Raw genomic sequence first — 15927 nt, 5'->3', positions numbered from 1 at the left:
GTACGCATATAAAACAAGGTAGATGATATTATTTACACAAGCAACTGCAGCTTAGAAAACATTTCGAAAGGTAATATCATCCCATTTGTCTTTCGGGCGGTCCGATTTCTATCACCAGGGATTTGACTTCAGAGTTTCGTTTTGATAACTGACTGAACGCCACAGGAAAGCGGAACCTGGATATAACCAAAAGTATCTGGGCTTTTTGTTAAGGTAAGAAACATTAGGTTTTGGTTTAAGCTTGCAATAGAAAATAGCGTATTTTTTAAAATGTTTCTTAAGAAGAACGACAATATTCAATATATATCATGACTGTTCTGATCTCTCTACAGTTTCAGTTTAAAACTAACATTAGACGCATTAAAAAGCACCTTTATTTATACACGGTTGTGTTTAAAGCTACAAGCTTGTGGGGCCTTGTATCTGAAACAAATATGAATCAAACGAAAAGATTGACCAGTTGGCTGTTTGTAAAAGGCGTAGGAATTGAATTCGGGACTACCGAACACAAATCCATCCCGTAGCAGGGGGCAGGATTTGAACCTGGGACCTCCGAATTAAAAGTCCAGATCCCTAACCACAATTACCTTGGAAAAGAAGTCATTAGTTTTTTTCGGTTTCGTTTTGTAAGTAGAAATCCACAGTGTGACCGAAAGAAAACATCTTTTTAGTTGAATGCTGAAGTTTGATATTACGAAACACATGCCACGACAAAATTGTTCTGTCTCGGTTATGACAGGATGAAAACGTTGTTCGTTCAATGTATAGTAATTTCGATCCGCTTAAACGAACGCTTAATATAAATATTTAGGCTTTATCGACCCGCTGGGAAAGTTTCTGGATCCAAATAAGTTTATTATAACTTACATCAGATTTCGTTTAATCGAGACTAGCTGTTTATGCACAAAATAACATTGTATAAAATCAAAGTGGAAGTCGCTAAGGGAATTCTGAAATTTGAAATAAACGCCCTGAACGCTTACTCGAGGAAATACGGTATTTATAATATGGAAACCGGAAATATTAAAAGGCCGACCTTTCGGACGATCGAAATTAAAATCCTGTCTGTCTGTTGCTTAGTAACATGCATCTGTAGCATCAGTCTACAGACGCAAAAACTTTCGCTTCTAAATATTTTGGTTGGAACTTAATTGTGCTACAAGAATGTACTGAAGTACAAACAAAACCGAGAAAGGATCGTGAAATTTCTGCTGAATAACTGTGAAATGGCCGAAATTTAAATGATAACTAAGAATTTTGCACCCTCATTCAGGCTCTCTGTTATAGGAAACTAATTGAGCCTAAACTTCGTAATGTTTGAGCTGTGTAAACTTGGTTACGTGGATATGAAACGGTCAGCAAAAATGACCTTCCTTTTCTTTTTAATAAGCTTAATGTTTACTCAAAGACAATACTAAATAGGAGGCTAATGCAAAAGCTATTGTACCAAAGCCTTTAAAGTCTGTAAACGCCGTCACTCAGGTGGGCGGTTGGCGTCTTTTAACTACAAAACTACACTATACGAACTAAGATCACACTTCTGCTTGGAAACGAAGGCAGGTTTTCGCTTTACAAATACTGGTATGTAGCTGAAAATAATGCAGAACATTTCATGTACTAAGCGGATTCTTAGCAATTATGATCGCATTTTTTATTGCGCCGCGGTTTTGCGATTTATTTTAACAACCCAGACTTAAATGTATCCTTCCTCAATGCTCGCTAAAACATTTCTGTGGAACCAAGTGTCAAATTTAAACCAACTTACGACATACTTCGCTATCAGAAGCGTTCAGTTAGAAAACCTGTCTAGCTTGTCTAGTTTTCCAGACATAAATTACTGTGCAGGGAATGTTTTTGCACATGTAAGCTCCGAAGCAGTCGCTAACTGCTCGCTTTGGAAATTAAGGCGTTCGTTTTGGAGGAAGAAGAAATGAAACTATGGGGCTCTAAACGAGGTGTCAATAATAAGCGATTTGATAAAGTGGAATTCCAATTTTATCTTAGTGTTTCTATCCTTGTGGTAAACTAATTTATTAAAAGGCCTTCAGTCGCCAACAAATGAGTCAGTCATCAGAACAGGCGATTCACGTGAGCGAAAAAAAGCGCTGCGTGCAATCGGCACGAGCGTGATTCGCGAGGACGAGCTCGCGCGGAGCGTGAGGGAGGAATGAGGCGTAAAATTCTATATTTAGTATTTATACGTCTCTACTCTCTCGCATTCAGTGCGCGCTCGTATTTCTTGCTCGCTCCTCTGTCTCGATAAATCGATTGCTCTGCAAGCTGACAAAATAGGCCTGTTCCTTTCTAGGCTAGAAAATTCAGTGTTGTAGAAACTAGTAAATCCATTTTAGAACTCTACAGATTGGGGGGTTGGGTCGAGAGGGCGGCTGAATTTCAGACTATAAGTTACCTTACTTCTTTCAAGAAATCACGCCCCAAAAGAGCCATGGTCGCCTCTCAAGACAGATGGTTGCCACCAACAACATTGTTCATATTTTACCCTGTATCTTGCAGGAATAACATTCACACTGCACAGGCCACCCAAGATGATTTATCTTCAAATAATTGTATTGGTTGTCCTGTCCTTACTGTGCCTTGTTAACGGATACGCAGGTATGATGAAAAGCTGGGTTATAGATTTAAAAAGTTACAATTGTTTCTAAATGGTCATAAAACTGATCGTTTAACTTGATTGGCAAGAACACGTGAACTTTTCCAACTCTAAAGCAATTCAATAGAGCAGTTTTCACTTGATGTCGAAAGTAATTCGCGTTTGCTTAGGTTTTGCATAAGTACCCTTAGTGATTGGTTCTCGACCAATTAGAAGTAAAACTAAAACCAACCGCGACTCGCTCACAAACGTTTTCCCGCGCTTCGTACCGGCTACATCTATTTGCTTTGACTTTTGATTGGTTCATTCGAATGTCTGTGTCCTTTGTGATTGGCCAGAGTGATTACGTTTTACGACACTCAATAGACCATATTCGTATTCTCGGTATTGGACAGAAACTAGCTTGCAATGGAGGCTAATGCGGGGGAATATCATTAAAACGAGCTCCATGTCATTTGCATTTTAAAAGATTTCCCGCTGTGGCTGCTTCTAAGTCACTCGACCAGAAGAGTTTCAAAAAACCCAAAACGACGTTTATTCACAGGTAAGATAGGTTGTACTACACATGTAGATTCTTGAACATTAACTTGATTACCCGAGCTGGATTACCCGAGCTGGATTACCTGAGATAACAATCTGTGGGAAGAACCGAACTGAAATAAGCTAAAGTTCTAAGCACATCACTAAAATGATTTACAACATTGAGCGGAAAGTTCAACGAACAGTTTCTTACCGTTTAGGCCTTTAACAACACATGACACGGTCCGATGGAAAACGATTTGCTTTCACCAATACATATTTATAAGAGCACCACACGATGCGAAAACATAGACTGTCCACAGCCTCTCGATTTTTCAACGCAAAAAAAAAAAGCAAACGAAGCGAGCGCGAAGCGCGAAAACGCGGGGGGAGGAGGGCGGGAAGCGAGCGAAGGAAAAATAGAGAGGCTGTAGACATCTTTGAATAAAAGTGGAAGTATTAGACTCCTCCCCTTGTCATCGCTTTGTAATTTACAACTCCGCCTCTTGACCTTTCAATTAAATCGGACCAATTAAATTTGAGCGGAAAAGTGTATTTGTTTCGCCGTAGTGCAGTCGGTAAAATTCCAACTTCGTCCTTCGAACAAAGAAGGTGGCGAACATCCTCTTTCTACTCGTCTTTGAGCGACGAAACGTTTGGAAATTTCTCCAACGAGCGTTCCAATAATCGATCCATCGCAAATCACAGCATGTCAATAGTGATGACAACTCGAGCAACCGCAAGACGCCGCCTGCAAGCAATCATGATCGGCCGTTGTCAAGGTGATGACACTTTTACCGCCTTTCAACCAATGGGAATTTTCCGTTTCTGGAGAAACGGGAAATTCAATATTTCCAAAGATGTCTACAGCCCCTCTATTTTTTTCGCTCCCCGCCCCCCAACCTCTTGCTTCTTCTGTTTTGCGCTGGCGTCCAGTTCTCACGCTGTTCTCACCGCGCGCTCATCGATCGAGAAAATACGAAAAAATAGAGGGCTGTGAACAGTCTAGCGAAAACAAAAAGGCGGTAAGTAAACGAGCGAGCGGTCGCTAAGCTGCGTAGATAACCGCTGATCATAATCTGGCTGAACTGCAGCCACACCCGCATTGCCCTTCATTGCAAGCTAGTTCCAGTCCAATACCGAGAATACGAATTTGGTCTATTGAAAGTCGCTCTAACCTATAAAATGATTAATTACTTGGAGATTTATAGTACGCAAATTCTTTACAGTAAATTAAAAAAATGTGTGCTCAATAATTTATTTCGACCTAAAGAAGTAATTTCATATCTTTAAGGGATATACGGAAATGCATGCCCCATTGAGCTTTCCCAGAAGACCTCTCTAGCTTGTCAACGGGATCGCTATAAGGTGCTTCAGGGCAGAAGGCAACTCTTTCAGTTGGCGCCCATTCCGGGCTTTGAAGGCGCACCAATCAGAGTGCTGAACATGACAGTTCCCCAGCAGGTAAGCCATTAAAAAGATTATAACGTAGAGAGGTATGTTACCTATTAAATAAAGACTGTTTTGTTCGTCAGATCGCGAAAAATAAAATAACAAGACATGTAATACATCTCATTATGCATCGATCGTTTGTAAATACTGAGACGTTCGTGGGCGATGGAAGCGATTGGAAGCGATTATTAGTTAGAGCAGTTTTCAATTGAGTGTAGTAAAACCAAAACCAAAGTAATTACTCTGGCCAATCAAAAAAGACACAGACCGACCAGTCAGCCAATCAAAACTCGAAGCAAATACATGTAGCTGGCACGAAGCGCGGGAAAACGTGCGTGAGCGAGTCACGATTGGTTTTGGTTTTACTTCTCAGTTGGCTAAGAAAGTGGCGTGAGATTTTTAAACCAATCACTAAGCGTAGTAATGCAAAACCAAAGCAAACGCAAATTACTTTCGACACACAAGTGAAAACCGCTCTATAAATTATTATCAAGTGATGTTTTTCGTTCTTTCAGTTGGCCGTATTTAGCAGCCCAAACTACACGTTTGAATCCTGGGAGTTACTAATCTACTGGACTAAAACCGTGAATGGAAGCAAAAGAATCTTAAAGGAATGGGCAAAGCTCAATGCAGGACAAGACATACAGAGCTTTGCGGACTTTGTGAAGATATACGCTTTTTTCCGTAAAGCACAAGCGGCATTTGGGGTAAGGAAACTGCAGAAACTTGCACAATACGATCAATTTAGAAAAGAAAGTTAAAAATTACAAGAAGGTAGCAAACAAAGAGTTTTGGTCGGGAGTGAAAGTCTTCGAGGGAGAATAGTCTGGGTAGAGGCTCAAGGGTATGCGCGCAAAAACTTTCTGATGCTTAATTCCCTGTTTGGAAAAAGATGGTGGCTGTACATTTAACCGCAATACCTTATAAACCTCGCAAATAGAAATAGGCAACTAGAATTAAAGTCATATTTGTGCGAAATTCGTCCCTATTCTTTTACAGTATTGAGTATGCTAGGCTTTGCGGTTTTGGAACTTTTTGTGCATTTTTGAGCGCCTTTAAATAGACCAGAAGAGTACTTTTAATTTTTCCTAATGCGTGGAGCGTGAAGCGAAAAAGTTGGACCATTTTTCCTTTTATGTCTGACGGACTAAAAATCTGTGAACTATGCTATTACTTTCTAAAGGAACTGTTGCACTGCGTTGGCTTGCAAGTGGAAAACTGAGTTCATTTTCAGCCACAGTGACTTTTTACTTTGACGAAGCAACAAAAACAACAACTACGTTTATTCGTACGGGCTAACGCTAGAAACGTCAGCTTTTCAAAATTCGCTATGGCGGTCTTTTTTATACCTTTATTAACTTCAAGTTGCTTATCAACTAAGAAAAAAAAGGAACTGTCCGTAGTCTAGCTTTTAGGAGTTTCGTGGGCTAAGAATTAAAGATAGACGTAGCAGACACCATCTTGTTCTGTACGGCGGAACATAGCGCCTTTAAGCCCGGGGCAAACGAGGATGAGAGTTGATGAGAGTTGACTCTCATGAGAGAGATATCTTCAACCCTCATCGACTATCAGCAACTCGGGCCAAACAAGGACGTCAAACTCTCATCGACTCTCGTGAAAAATGTGAGCACGCTCAAAGTCGACGAGAGCGCGTGAGAGTCGATGAGAGTTCCATGCCAAACGATAGCGAAAGTTTGAACTCCCGTCAGCTCTTTTGATGGCAAATGATTTTTGGTATAATGGTGCTGCGTAATGTGCTTGAGTTTAAAGGTGCTTGAATCGGAATACAAAAACACATGCTTATTCTTGTCACACAGGATCCGTATTTTAAGCATCCATCTGACGAGGAGCCATTCCAAGACGTTATCGCATACTGGATGCGTGACAAGGTGTTCGCTGAGCAACGGCTCGCGGGCGTCAACCCTATGACGCTGCAAAGAGTTTCAACAGATAGAGGTAAATACAGCACTAGGTAGGTAGGAAAAATTTACTCCTCGAAACCGCCACACGCTCAAACATTTTAGTGTACAAATTTTAGCGTTGTTTCATTGGGTAAACCTTGATGTTACTTGACTAGGGAATATGTTTCGTTCAACTTTTCAGCGCAATTTTAACAAACACGAGTTCCGGTTGCTAAGTGCAGCACCCCTAGGCAATATGAAAGTTTAGTTCCAACGTTTCCCAATCGTTTCGAAACGTAGAACTTGATTGTGCTTCATTCAATGCGGCAAAGGTAAAGTCTTCGTCGAGCCTAGTGGCTCATCGGGCCGAAGCATATCCCATGTTCCGTAGCATGGGACTAGAAACACACCTAGCCCGGCACTTCGTAAGTGGCTAGGAGTATTTCTAGCCCCCCTGGATGGGATTTTAGTCCATCGCAGGGCTGTCCCTTGCATTAGAGGTTCCCATTTGTACACCTGCGTACGTTAAGAGAGGCACTATGGGAGCAAAGCGTCTTGCCCAAAAACGCTGCAGTGAACCCGGCCAGGGCTCGAACCCGGACCGCTGAATGCGGAGTCCAGCACACTAACCATTAAGCCACCGCGTGTCCCATTCATTCAATGCATGTAGCAACACAAATATTTCCAGATAGTTCATTTCAGGGTATGTTAAACAAGCCGATTTCTCGAACACGATATATGCATTTGTCGCATACAAAATTCCTAAAAAAATAACATTAAAAACTTCCTGGTTCAACAGCGCTTTGAGTCAGATTTGACTTGAGCGTTTCTTTTTGTTTGTGTGTTGACTCGAGAATTCTTTTTCATCGATCACAAAAGGAAAACTCAGACAACGAGAAGTTCGCCATCTTGAAATTGAACTCATAGAAGATTTGAGAACGAGATTACAGAGAAACGCCTGATAGATGGCCATATGAACAGATAGATAGTTTGTGCATTAAATGGCTACGCAATTCTATAGTGTTATTAATATAATATGGTGTTTTTCATCTTTTTTTATAGACAACGTTGGTATCAAATGGAGCGAGCTCAAGAAAATACTGAACCAAGAATTCGACTGGAAAAACCTTATTATCAATACCCCCAAAATGCCGAAAATTTCGCTGGAAAGGGTAATTATTTTTATCTGAGTGAAGTAAAGAGGACTTATTTATTCAATATTTTTACCGAATTTTACCTGAGTTAATAACCTTGATGGTTTTGAAAATACCCGTAACATTTTATATTTTGTTTCCAAATTCCAAGAGACAAAGTCAGACAACATGAGAAAAATTCGTATGGAATTACCCCGTTGACCGCATTTTTTTAATAAAAAATATCTATTTCGTAAAATTATATTTCCACTGGCATTTGCCAATAAGAGAGAGGTGTAACATGGGAAAATAGGTGGAAAATTTCATTTATCACCTTTCAGTCGACCCCACTCGCTATATGCACTTGTTCCCAGCTTTTTTTTCGATATTTCTCCTTTTCAGTCACTATAAAAGTCTGCATTCGAGCCTAGTGGCACATCAGGCCAGAGCTTATCCGGTTTCAATGGCATGAAGCAACTAGGAATATTCTACTCCTCCCTGGATGGGATAATAGTCCATCGCAGGGTGAACCCTCAGCATAAAATTCGCCGGTAAATATTTATACACCTGGGTGGAGAGAGGCACTATGAGAGTAAAGTGTCTTGCCCAGAAACACAGCACAGTGACCTTGGCCAGGGCTTGAGCCTGGACCGCTCGATCCGCACCGATTTTTTTAACAACTGTCTTACATTAAGGGTTACATTTGTTCTTTTATACAGGCCATAGCCACTAGAATGGTGTTTGTATTGCGCTATCCTCTGTTGGATAACCTACCCGCCATGCCAGACATCATGGAATCCCGCCCTGGCAGAGAAATGTGGGAACCCACTTCCCCGATAGCGTTCTTTGCCGTTCATCCAAGCAACAGGAGGGATCTGGTGCCGATTGCCATTCAAATGGACGTAAGGCCTGGTAAGGACTTTATATAGACATCCGAACCATTCTCGTCCCCATAGCCCTTTCGGTTCTCTGGGGACATAGGATTTTTGAATTAATTCGAATTTTTTTTTATTGGTTGTTTGGAACAAAGAATTCCTAAAGGGAAGTCGAAAACGTAACGACTCTCTCATACATTCTTTTGAAACGTCATGACTGCATACATGAAGACCGGAAGTCCTAGAATCCAGGACTGGAAATCCTGTGTCCCCAGAGCCCTTCGTTTTCTCGTGCCAAGGCCCAGCCGGCTAAGAGAAACGAAAGGGCTATGGGGACGAGAATGATCCGAACCTAGCTAGCGAGCAGGCTCAATGGTGATTGCGCGAAGGGAGAATAATATGAATGGAAAGGCGGGAAGTTTTTCTCCCTTCCACCTACCCGATTACCCTTGCAATGCAGGCTAACGTTCGAACATTTTAATGTTTCTTCCAATCCAGACGACTACAAAATAGTCCTACAATCTTAGCGTGAGGATGGTGAGCCTATCACGGTCTTTTAAAAAGGATCTGTTACAACGATATGCGGTGTGAAAAATTCCAGTAGGGCCTTCCCTTAGCTCGCTCACGAGGGTCCTGAGGGAGTTCCCGAGGAAGCTTCCTAGCGAGAACGCCAACGGTTAAGTTTAGGTTGCTTAATTTTTTAGATTACCATAATAGAGCAGTTTTCAATTGAGTGTCGTAAAACCAAAACCAAAGTAATCACTCTAGCCAATCACAAAGAACACAGACAATCCAGTAAACCAATCAAAACGCAAAGCAAATGCATGTAGCCGGGACGAAACGTGAGTCACGATTGGTTTTGGTTTTTCTTCTGATTGGCTGAGGAAGTGGCGCGAGGGTTTCAAACCAATCTCTAAGCGTAGTAATGCAAAACCAATGCAAACGCGAATTACTTTAATTTGACACTCAAGTGGAAATCACTCTATATAATTTGTGATAAATACATCTTATTTTCTACATATCATAGGTTCTCCAGTCTACACCCCTAAAGACAAAGATCTCTGGACGTTGGCAAAACTCAGCGTACAAGGCGCTGATCTGGGCTACAACCAAGTAGCCGAACACTTGGCCAAGACGCATCTTCTAATGGAACCATTCTGTGTCAGTAAAGACAGACAACTGTCTGAAAGACATCCACTTCATCAGATCATCAAGTACCACTGCCGAGGAATCAGTATCACAGACAAACTAGCGTTCGGGATACTGCTAGCCGAGAATGGGAGTCTTCATAAGCTGTTCCCGTATGGTTACCAAGGAGCTGTAAGAATTGGTTTGATGTCGTTTAGGCAGACAAGTTGGAAAGATACTGACTTCCTGGGCAACATCAGGGTAAGCCCGCCACGATTTGATTTTATTTTCGCTCCGATGTATGAGTTATGCTTTGTTGTTAGTAACGTGGGGTTGGAGGAACAGGGGGGCGGAACTTCGGAGGTTGCATGTAGGGGGGCGGAAAGTTTAGGTCAGGCAGTAAAATAGTGGAAGGGAAGAAGAATTCCCACGGTTGCAGGAACCGGAAGGCATAAGGAAAAAAATTCGCAACCGCGTGTACTATTTTACTAAAGATAAAGCCCAGAGGGAAACGCAAAGGGGGAGGGAAGGCGGGGCAAAGTTCATGCTTCTGTCCCCGCTACTGTTTGCTTTCATAATTTGACAATTCATGCAAGTTTTACCATAATTTTAACACGTGCGTTCATAAAATATTATCAATACCTTTCCCTTCTCAGGGCGAGAAACGTGTTCTATGACAAGCACTTTCCCAGTGTCCCCAGTTGCGAAAATAACAGGTTTTTAATTAAACATTCCATGTTAAAAGAGCGGTTCAATTTGTTACACGCCATGCTTTGTAAAAACTTGGAAATAACCTTGGAATATTTCAGGGTTTTTTATGCAGTCACCCAACATAAAGATTAAAAATCAAGTCATGGAGTAGCCAGCACCGTCGTATAGTCTCGTATAGTCCCGTATAGTCTCGTCGTATAGTCGTATTATTAGTAGCCGCGAGCTACAACTACATGACAACAAAAAATTTCCACCAAAATCTCCAAGAGCACGTATTAGCTAGACTTCTGTCACAGTAACCCTGACTCACACGGTAATTTTATCTTCGTCTCCAGAAACGCGGAGTGGAAAGAAGATCTCTTCATTATTTCCCGTACAGAGATGACGGTTATTTGCTGTATTACAACATCTATAGAGTTGCCCGGGAATACGTTAATCTGTAAGTCAGGTGCTAGCTTTTAAATCACTTTTCATTCTCGCAACAAGACATCACTTTTGATTAGAAGTCAGTTCTAGCTGTAGTACTCTGCGATTATAAAATGAGCCTGCAGTCGATTACAGATCAAGTTGCTTTGTTACTAAGGTGACGGATCCTAGCCTTCTGCGCAGGCGTTCAATTGGCTCGTCACGCAATTGATATTGCGTGACGAGCCTAAAGAACGTCCGCATATCAGGCTAGTGTTACGATAACGGGACACTAGCTTGCTACCAGATAATAGAGCAAGAATAGTTAATGGCTAATTTTTCCAAGATTTTTTCACCGCTTCTTAGGGGGAACTCTCAAAAACGATTTATGAGCTTCTGATAAAACAGAGCACTGTTTTTCCGTACCAATTGATATAGACTCCTTTAATGTTACTACTGTGGGCTTGGTGGCAAATCAAGAGAATACAGTCACACCTCTAAGTTCGGACATCTCTCTAATACGGCCACCTCTCTAGTAAGGACAATCTCCGATGTCCCAACAAAATCCTCACATATTTTCTTTAGAAAAAATCTCTGTAATAAGGATCCTCTCTAATACGGACAACGGACACTAAATCTCGGCCCGAGGGAACTATTACGGACCCTCGGGTGATCAGGCGATGATATTTTGTGTTCGTAATGCAATTTCTTGTTTGTGGTTACAAAAATAACAACGTAACGCTTTATTCACCTTAGACGTTTTCGGATTTGTGCTTAGTGTTAATTTTTTACCTGCAGCATTGTGTTGCAGAACATTTCAAGTTACTAAATGTTTTAAGTCAAGTGGCGTCATAGTGGTGACGTCATAATACGGACAACTCTTATACGGACACTTTGCTCTGTCCCTTCGGTTTCCGTATTAGAAAGGTTCAACTGTATATCCTTATTCTTTAAAGGTAGTATTTTTCTTTTCACTGTTTACCTGGCAAGACAATGTATTGATGCTAGAGGGACTGAGGGAGAAATTTGCTAATGATGACTTATACATGTTCATCAAACATTTATCAAGGTACTACGAATGCGATGAAGATGTAATGAACGACTTCGAGCTGCAAAACTTTATGAATGAAGTATCTGCTGATGGGACAGGAAGTCACGGAGGCCTGGGAAATGTAAGGAAACTCATTAGGTTTATATAAAAGTTGTGGTAATTTCCAAATGCCCAGCAACTTGAGAGGGGAGCTTCATTTAGAGATAAGGGGCTTATTAAAGCCTGGTTCTCATATGATCGCCCCAATCGTTTTTATCGTGTCATATATCGTTTGCTAATACTGAGACGACCGTAGGCGATCGAAGCGATTAGAAGCGATCGGGGGTTCTCATATGATCATCCCGATCGCCTGGTATAAGCGAAGACCTACGAAAAACAATCATTTTAGCCCTAGATCCAACACAGTGACAGCCTTCAATGAAAAAGCAAAACTCGTGGCCTCCTTTCTTCTCAGCAATAGCAGTTTTACGGCGAAGAAGGGAGTGAGAAGCTAGAAGGATGACACGGGCGATCCAAGCGATCGTGGTCCCCCTAATCGCCGCAGACGTTAGCGATCGTCTGTGTAATGTTCTCATATAATCGCCCCGATCGCAAGAAAACTTTTTGAAGTGACAGAGGCGATAGAAACAATCGGAGCGATTATATGAGAACCACCCCTTGATCCATGCCGTTTTTTTTTTCAGATCAGGGATCTTCCCGCTGAACTGACCTCAAGGAACAGTCTTGTGACTTTCCTTACAAGGTTCTTGTACCACATAAGCGTACATCACGCAGCCATTAATTACCCACTTACAGATTATGGAGCCTATACCCTTAACATGCCTACGAAGCTTTACAAAGACTCGCGAGTCGCCGACGATGTATTCTCCTTGTTCAACTTTCCTAATGCGAACATTTCTGCGGTAAGTGTAAAGGCCACTCCCTATAATGAGCACTTAATTCTGTCCTCATGGTGGCTGTTGAAGAGAGGTTGAAGAAAAGTTCACTTTTATCTCTTAAAGACACTGTGTCACGGCTGAGTTTAGTGGTATTTTATCAAGTTTTCCTGCAAATACTTGCCATGAAACTAACTTTTAAGTTAAAATATAAGCGAAGAAATTAGTTCTATGGATCTATTAAAAACATGGCTTTATTACAAACAAATATGTCTCCCGGACGTTATAATTAAAAGTTGGAAAAAAACGAAAATTTACTTTGTAAACTATTCAGCTTAACAATTTTTCAAAAACCCATGTCGCAATCTGTTTTAATATTCTTCAATTTTCGTCCGTCCGTACCTTCTTTTGTATTTGCTGTGATATTGCAATGTTCCTTCACTGTTTTAAGCGCTTATATTCTTATGTCCAAGTTTGGCTAAGGGACCATTCATTTTTTAGAAGGGGGGAGGGCCGGAGGAATCCCTGTGTGTATTCAGTTGAAACTTTTTGACCCTCCCCCTGTAGTAGTGTAAAAAAAGGAAGGCCCTCCCCTAAAGTGCAATATTAAATTTTGCGACCCCCCCCCCCACATGCACCTCAAAAAAAATTCACATCAAACCTCTTTTTTTGACAGAGCTCCATTCCGCTGTGTTGCATAAGATTATCTTTGATCGCAAAAAAATCTATGCTACAGTCAAAAGATCATCACTGAAAGCATTAATCAAATCAAAACAAATATAGAGCGTTAATCAAATCCTCCGTTAACAGACTGAAGCAACCAGCGGGAGTCGTGCTTGGCCTGTCACATTTTACTTAATATTTATTGAAAATAAAAGATTTGGATTTGGATGAAAATGCAGTGTTTTTCTACGCGACCCCCCCTTTTCAAAAACGAAAATAACGATGACCCTCCCCTTTTGCCACTGTAAAAAATAAGTGACCCCCCCAAGATTCCTCCGGCCCTCCCCCCCTTCTAAAAAATGAATGGTCCCTAAATTCCGTGACACAGTTTCTTTAATTATTTTTAAAACAAAACCTCAAATTTCTGCGGAACAAAGTTTTTGTACAAATAGCTGTCGGGGACGTGCGTATGTAGGATCATCATCATCATCATCATCATCATCATCATCATCACTACACGACTAAAACAGTTAAAAGGCTTAGAACTAAAATTAGCCAATCAGAACATTTTAGCGGTCCAATATTCTCTAAATATTTGACCGGGTAAAGCTACACCAGCTGTCTGGTATGACTAAGCACGTGCGTATTTTATTGCGCATGCCTCTTTTTCGACCCGACCGCTGGTCAAGGAAACGCGGACTCAGGGGACGAGATTGACCGCTGGTAAAAAGAAACGAAGACACCAATTTTAACTACAATGTTTTTTCCTATAATAGGAACACGGTCTGATTGCTATGTCGCTGTCCAATTACCGTTTTGACACTCTGTTTGACTATGGAAGCCAGCTTCCCGACAAACCTGCACGTGAAGTTATATCGAAATGGTTTAACTACCTTCAACGAGGCGTTCAACCACACATAGAGAAAAGAAACCGAGAAAGGATCGCTAAGGACCATTTGAGCTACCCATATCTGCTACCACGCTGGATTCCCAACGGAATACAGACATGAGGCGAACTGGAGGGTGCATTGAGATGTGATCAGCTATGGGAAGTGACGAAGGAACCTATAGGAACACATGGATTTCTGTTTTATTTTGCTTTTCTTGGTTGTAACGTAAAGAGTGTTTTGAAATACGTTGTACGAGGGTCAGATCACTATGAAAATCAATAAAGTACAACTGTGGAAGTCGCTTGCTTTGTCTCACTGAATTTGACATTTATCAGCACAAGCAAATAGAAAATAAGTCGGATAGAGTCTGTAACATTATTTATTATTTCACTATGACGTCATTTGACTATATAAGGTCAGAAGACAAACAAAATTTGACACGTCACTACACCGTATTACTCCGTATTACAATGCACTGTAGTACATGTAACTAAATGACAAGAAATATGTTGAAAAATAAATCCCTTATTTGATGGGTTTACAGAAAAATGCAGGCGGAACTTTTTCCTGTTTTATAAAAAAATCATGTCTTTATGCGTTTCGTTTTCTTATCGTTTCATTGTTCGTTAACACGTATCCGTTTTTGTTAGAAAACGTACGGATATCTCTTATACCGTTTCACCCTGAATCATTCTAAAATTCTCCTTCTTTTCCTCTGAAATCAGTGTTTTGTCGATAGGACTTTTAAATGCTGGCCTGACTTAGAACGTGCGAAGTTTTGCTTGTGGACCTCCGGTTACTTAGTTAGCGCTTCGATTTTCGAGACCGGAAGTAAAAAAAGCACTAGCTTAAAAGTCGTCTTCTGAAATAACAAGTTTGAACATTTTACCTGAAAGAAAATATAAACATAAGTTTTAATAAAATGGCAAAGTGACTGTAATGTCATCATTTTTATAAAGTTCCGTTTTCATCGTACACAAGGAAAAACGAAAACGGCGTTACAAAAATTTCCAGTCTGAAGAGTGTTTTCGAAAAGTGGCGTTTTCGGTCACCGTTTTCACCGCTGATATGTGTGTACAAAAAGCTAATCTGCAAAAAAAGATTTTTTTAAAAAAAAGGATACATTTGGACGGGGCCTCAGATAATTCCAAATCAGACGTGTTTTCTTTTTAATTTTTATGCTTCAATCAGTCTTTCTAATTTTATCTCAGAAACATGATAAGAAAAAAAAAAACATCTGTTGGATTTCAAACGATATAGATCCAATAGATCTAATTGATGATTTAATTTACGTTATAGATCTTGAAGATTCTCTGATAACATTAAATATTTAAAAGATCTTTAATGAACGTGAGGATCCAAAAACAATTAATTAAGAATCAAAGATCTAAAAGATGACAGATGATCTAAAAATGGCTATGTCACCATGATTTAATAAATCGGTTCTTTTTTCCTGGATAAAATTGTCTTCAAATCCCAGAAAACTTTGAAATAATAGTTAGCACAGTAGAAAAACACCAATGACTGAGAAAGACCGACATTTATTGACAAACGTAAAAATTTTAGGCTAAACTTTTCAAGATGTGCCATAGCCCCTTTAAAGATCTTCAAGATTTATAGTTCTAACAATCTCAAAGATTTCTGTTGATCTTAAAGATTTAAAGATCTTAATTAACGATCTAAGGGGTCAAAATGATTGCTAATGATCCCCGG

At 40.5% G+C, this 15927-nt stretch overlaps 1 protein-coding gene across 2 annotated transcripts; it reads left to right on the top strand.

Moving 5' to 3' along the window:
• The first annotated feature begins 120 nt into the window (after positions 1–120).
• Positions 121–14515, top strand: LOC144637898 (polyunsaturated fatty acid 5-lipoxygenase-like). Of its 2 annotated transcripts, none has more exons than XM_078496989.1 (12): positions 121–213; positions 2515–2613; positions 4425–4594; positions 5098–5289; positions 6400–6538; positions 7546–7655; positions 8336–8528; positions 9519–9880; positions 10666–10769; positions 11805–11907; positions 12470–12688; positions 14101–14515. In XM_078496989.1, the coding sequence occupies exons 2-12, from the start codon at positions 2547–2549 to the stop codon at positions 14332–14334; spliced, it is 1893 nt and encodes a 630-aa protein (XP_078353115.1). In that variant the 5' UTR covers positions 121–213; positions 2515–2546; the 3' UTR covers positions 14335–14515. The 2 variants fall into 2 exon arrangements, with proteins under 2 accessions (XP_078353115.1, XP_078353114.1); XM_078496988.1 differs by lacking the exon at positions 121–213 and adding an exon at positions 1464–1581.
• The last annotated feature ends 1412 nt before the right edge of the window (positions 14516–15927 follow it).

The sequence above is a fragment of the Oculina patagonica genome, chromosome 14 (genome assembly GCF_052425735.1).
Source record: "Oculina patagonica isolate OP01 chromosome 14, crgOcupat, whole genome shotgun sequence".
Lineage (NCBI taxonomy): Eukaryota > Metazoa > Cnidaria > Anthozoa > Scleractinia > Oculinidae > Oculina > Oculina patagonica.
Note: the sequence above shows the minus strand (reverse complement) of the source record. Positions and strands in the feature narration are given on the sequence as shown.

Coding starts and splice junctions, on each gene's coding strand:
- LOC144637898 (XM_078496989.1), top strand. CDS start 2,547: ATGATTTATCTTCAAATAATTGTATTGGTTGTCCTGTCCTTACTGTGC. Junction 9,881..10,665: donor ACTTCCTGGGCAACATCAGG/GTAAGCCCGCCA, acceptor CTTCGTCTCCAG/AAACGCGGAGTGGAAAGAAG. Junction 12,689..14,100: donor CTAATGCGAACATTTCTGCG/GTAAGTGTAAAG, acceptor TTCCTATAATAG/GAACACGGTCTGATTGCTAT.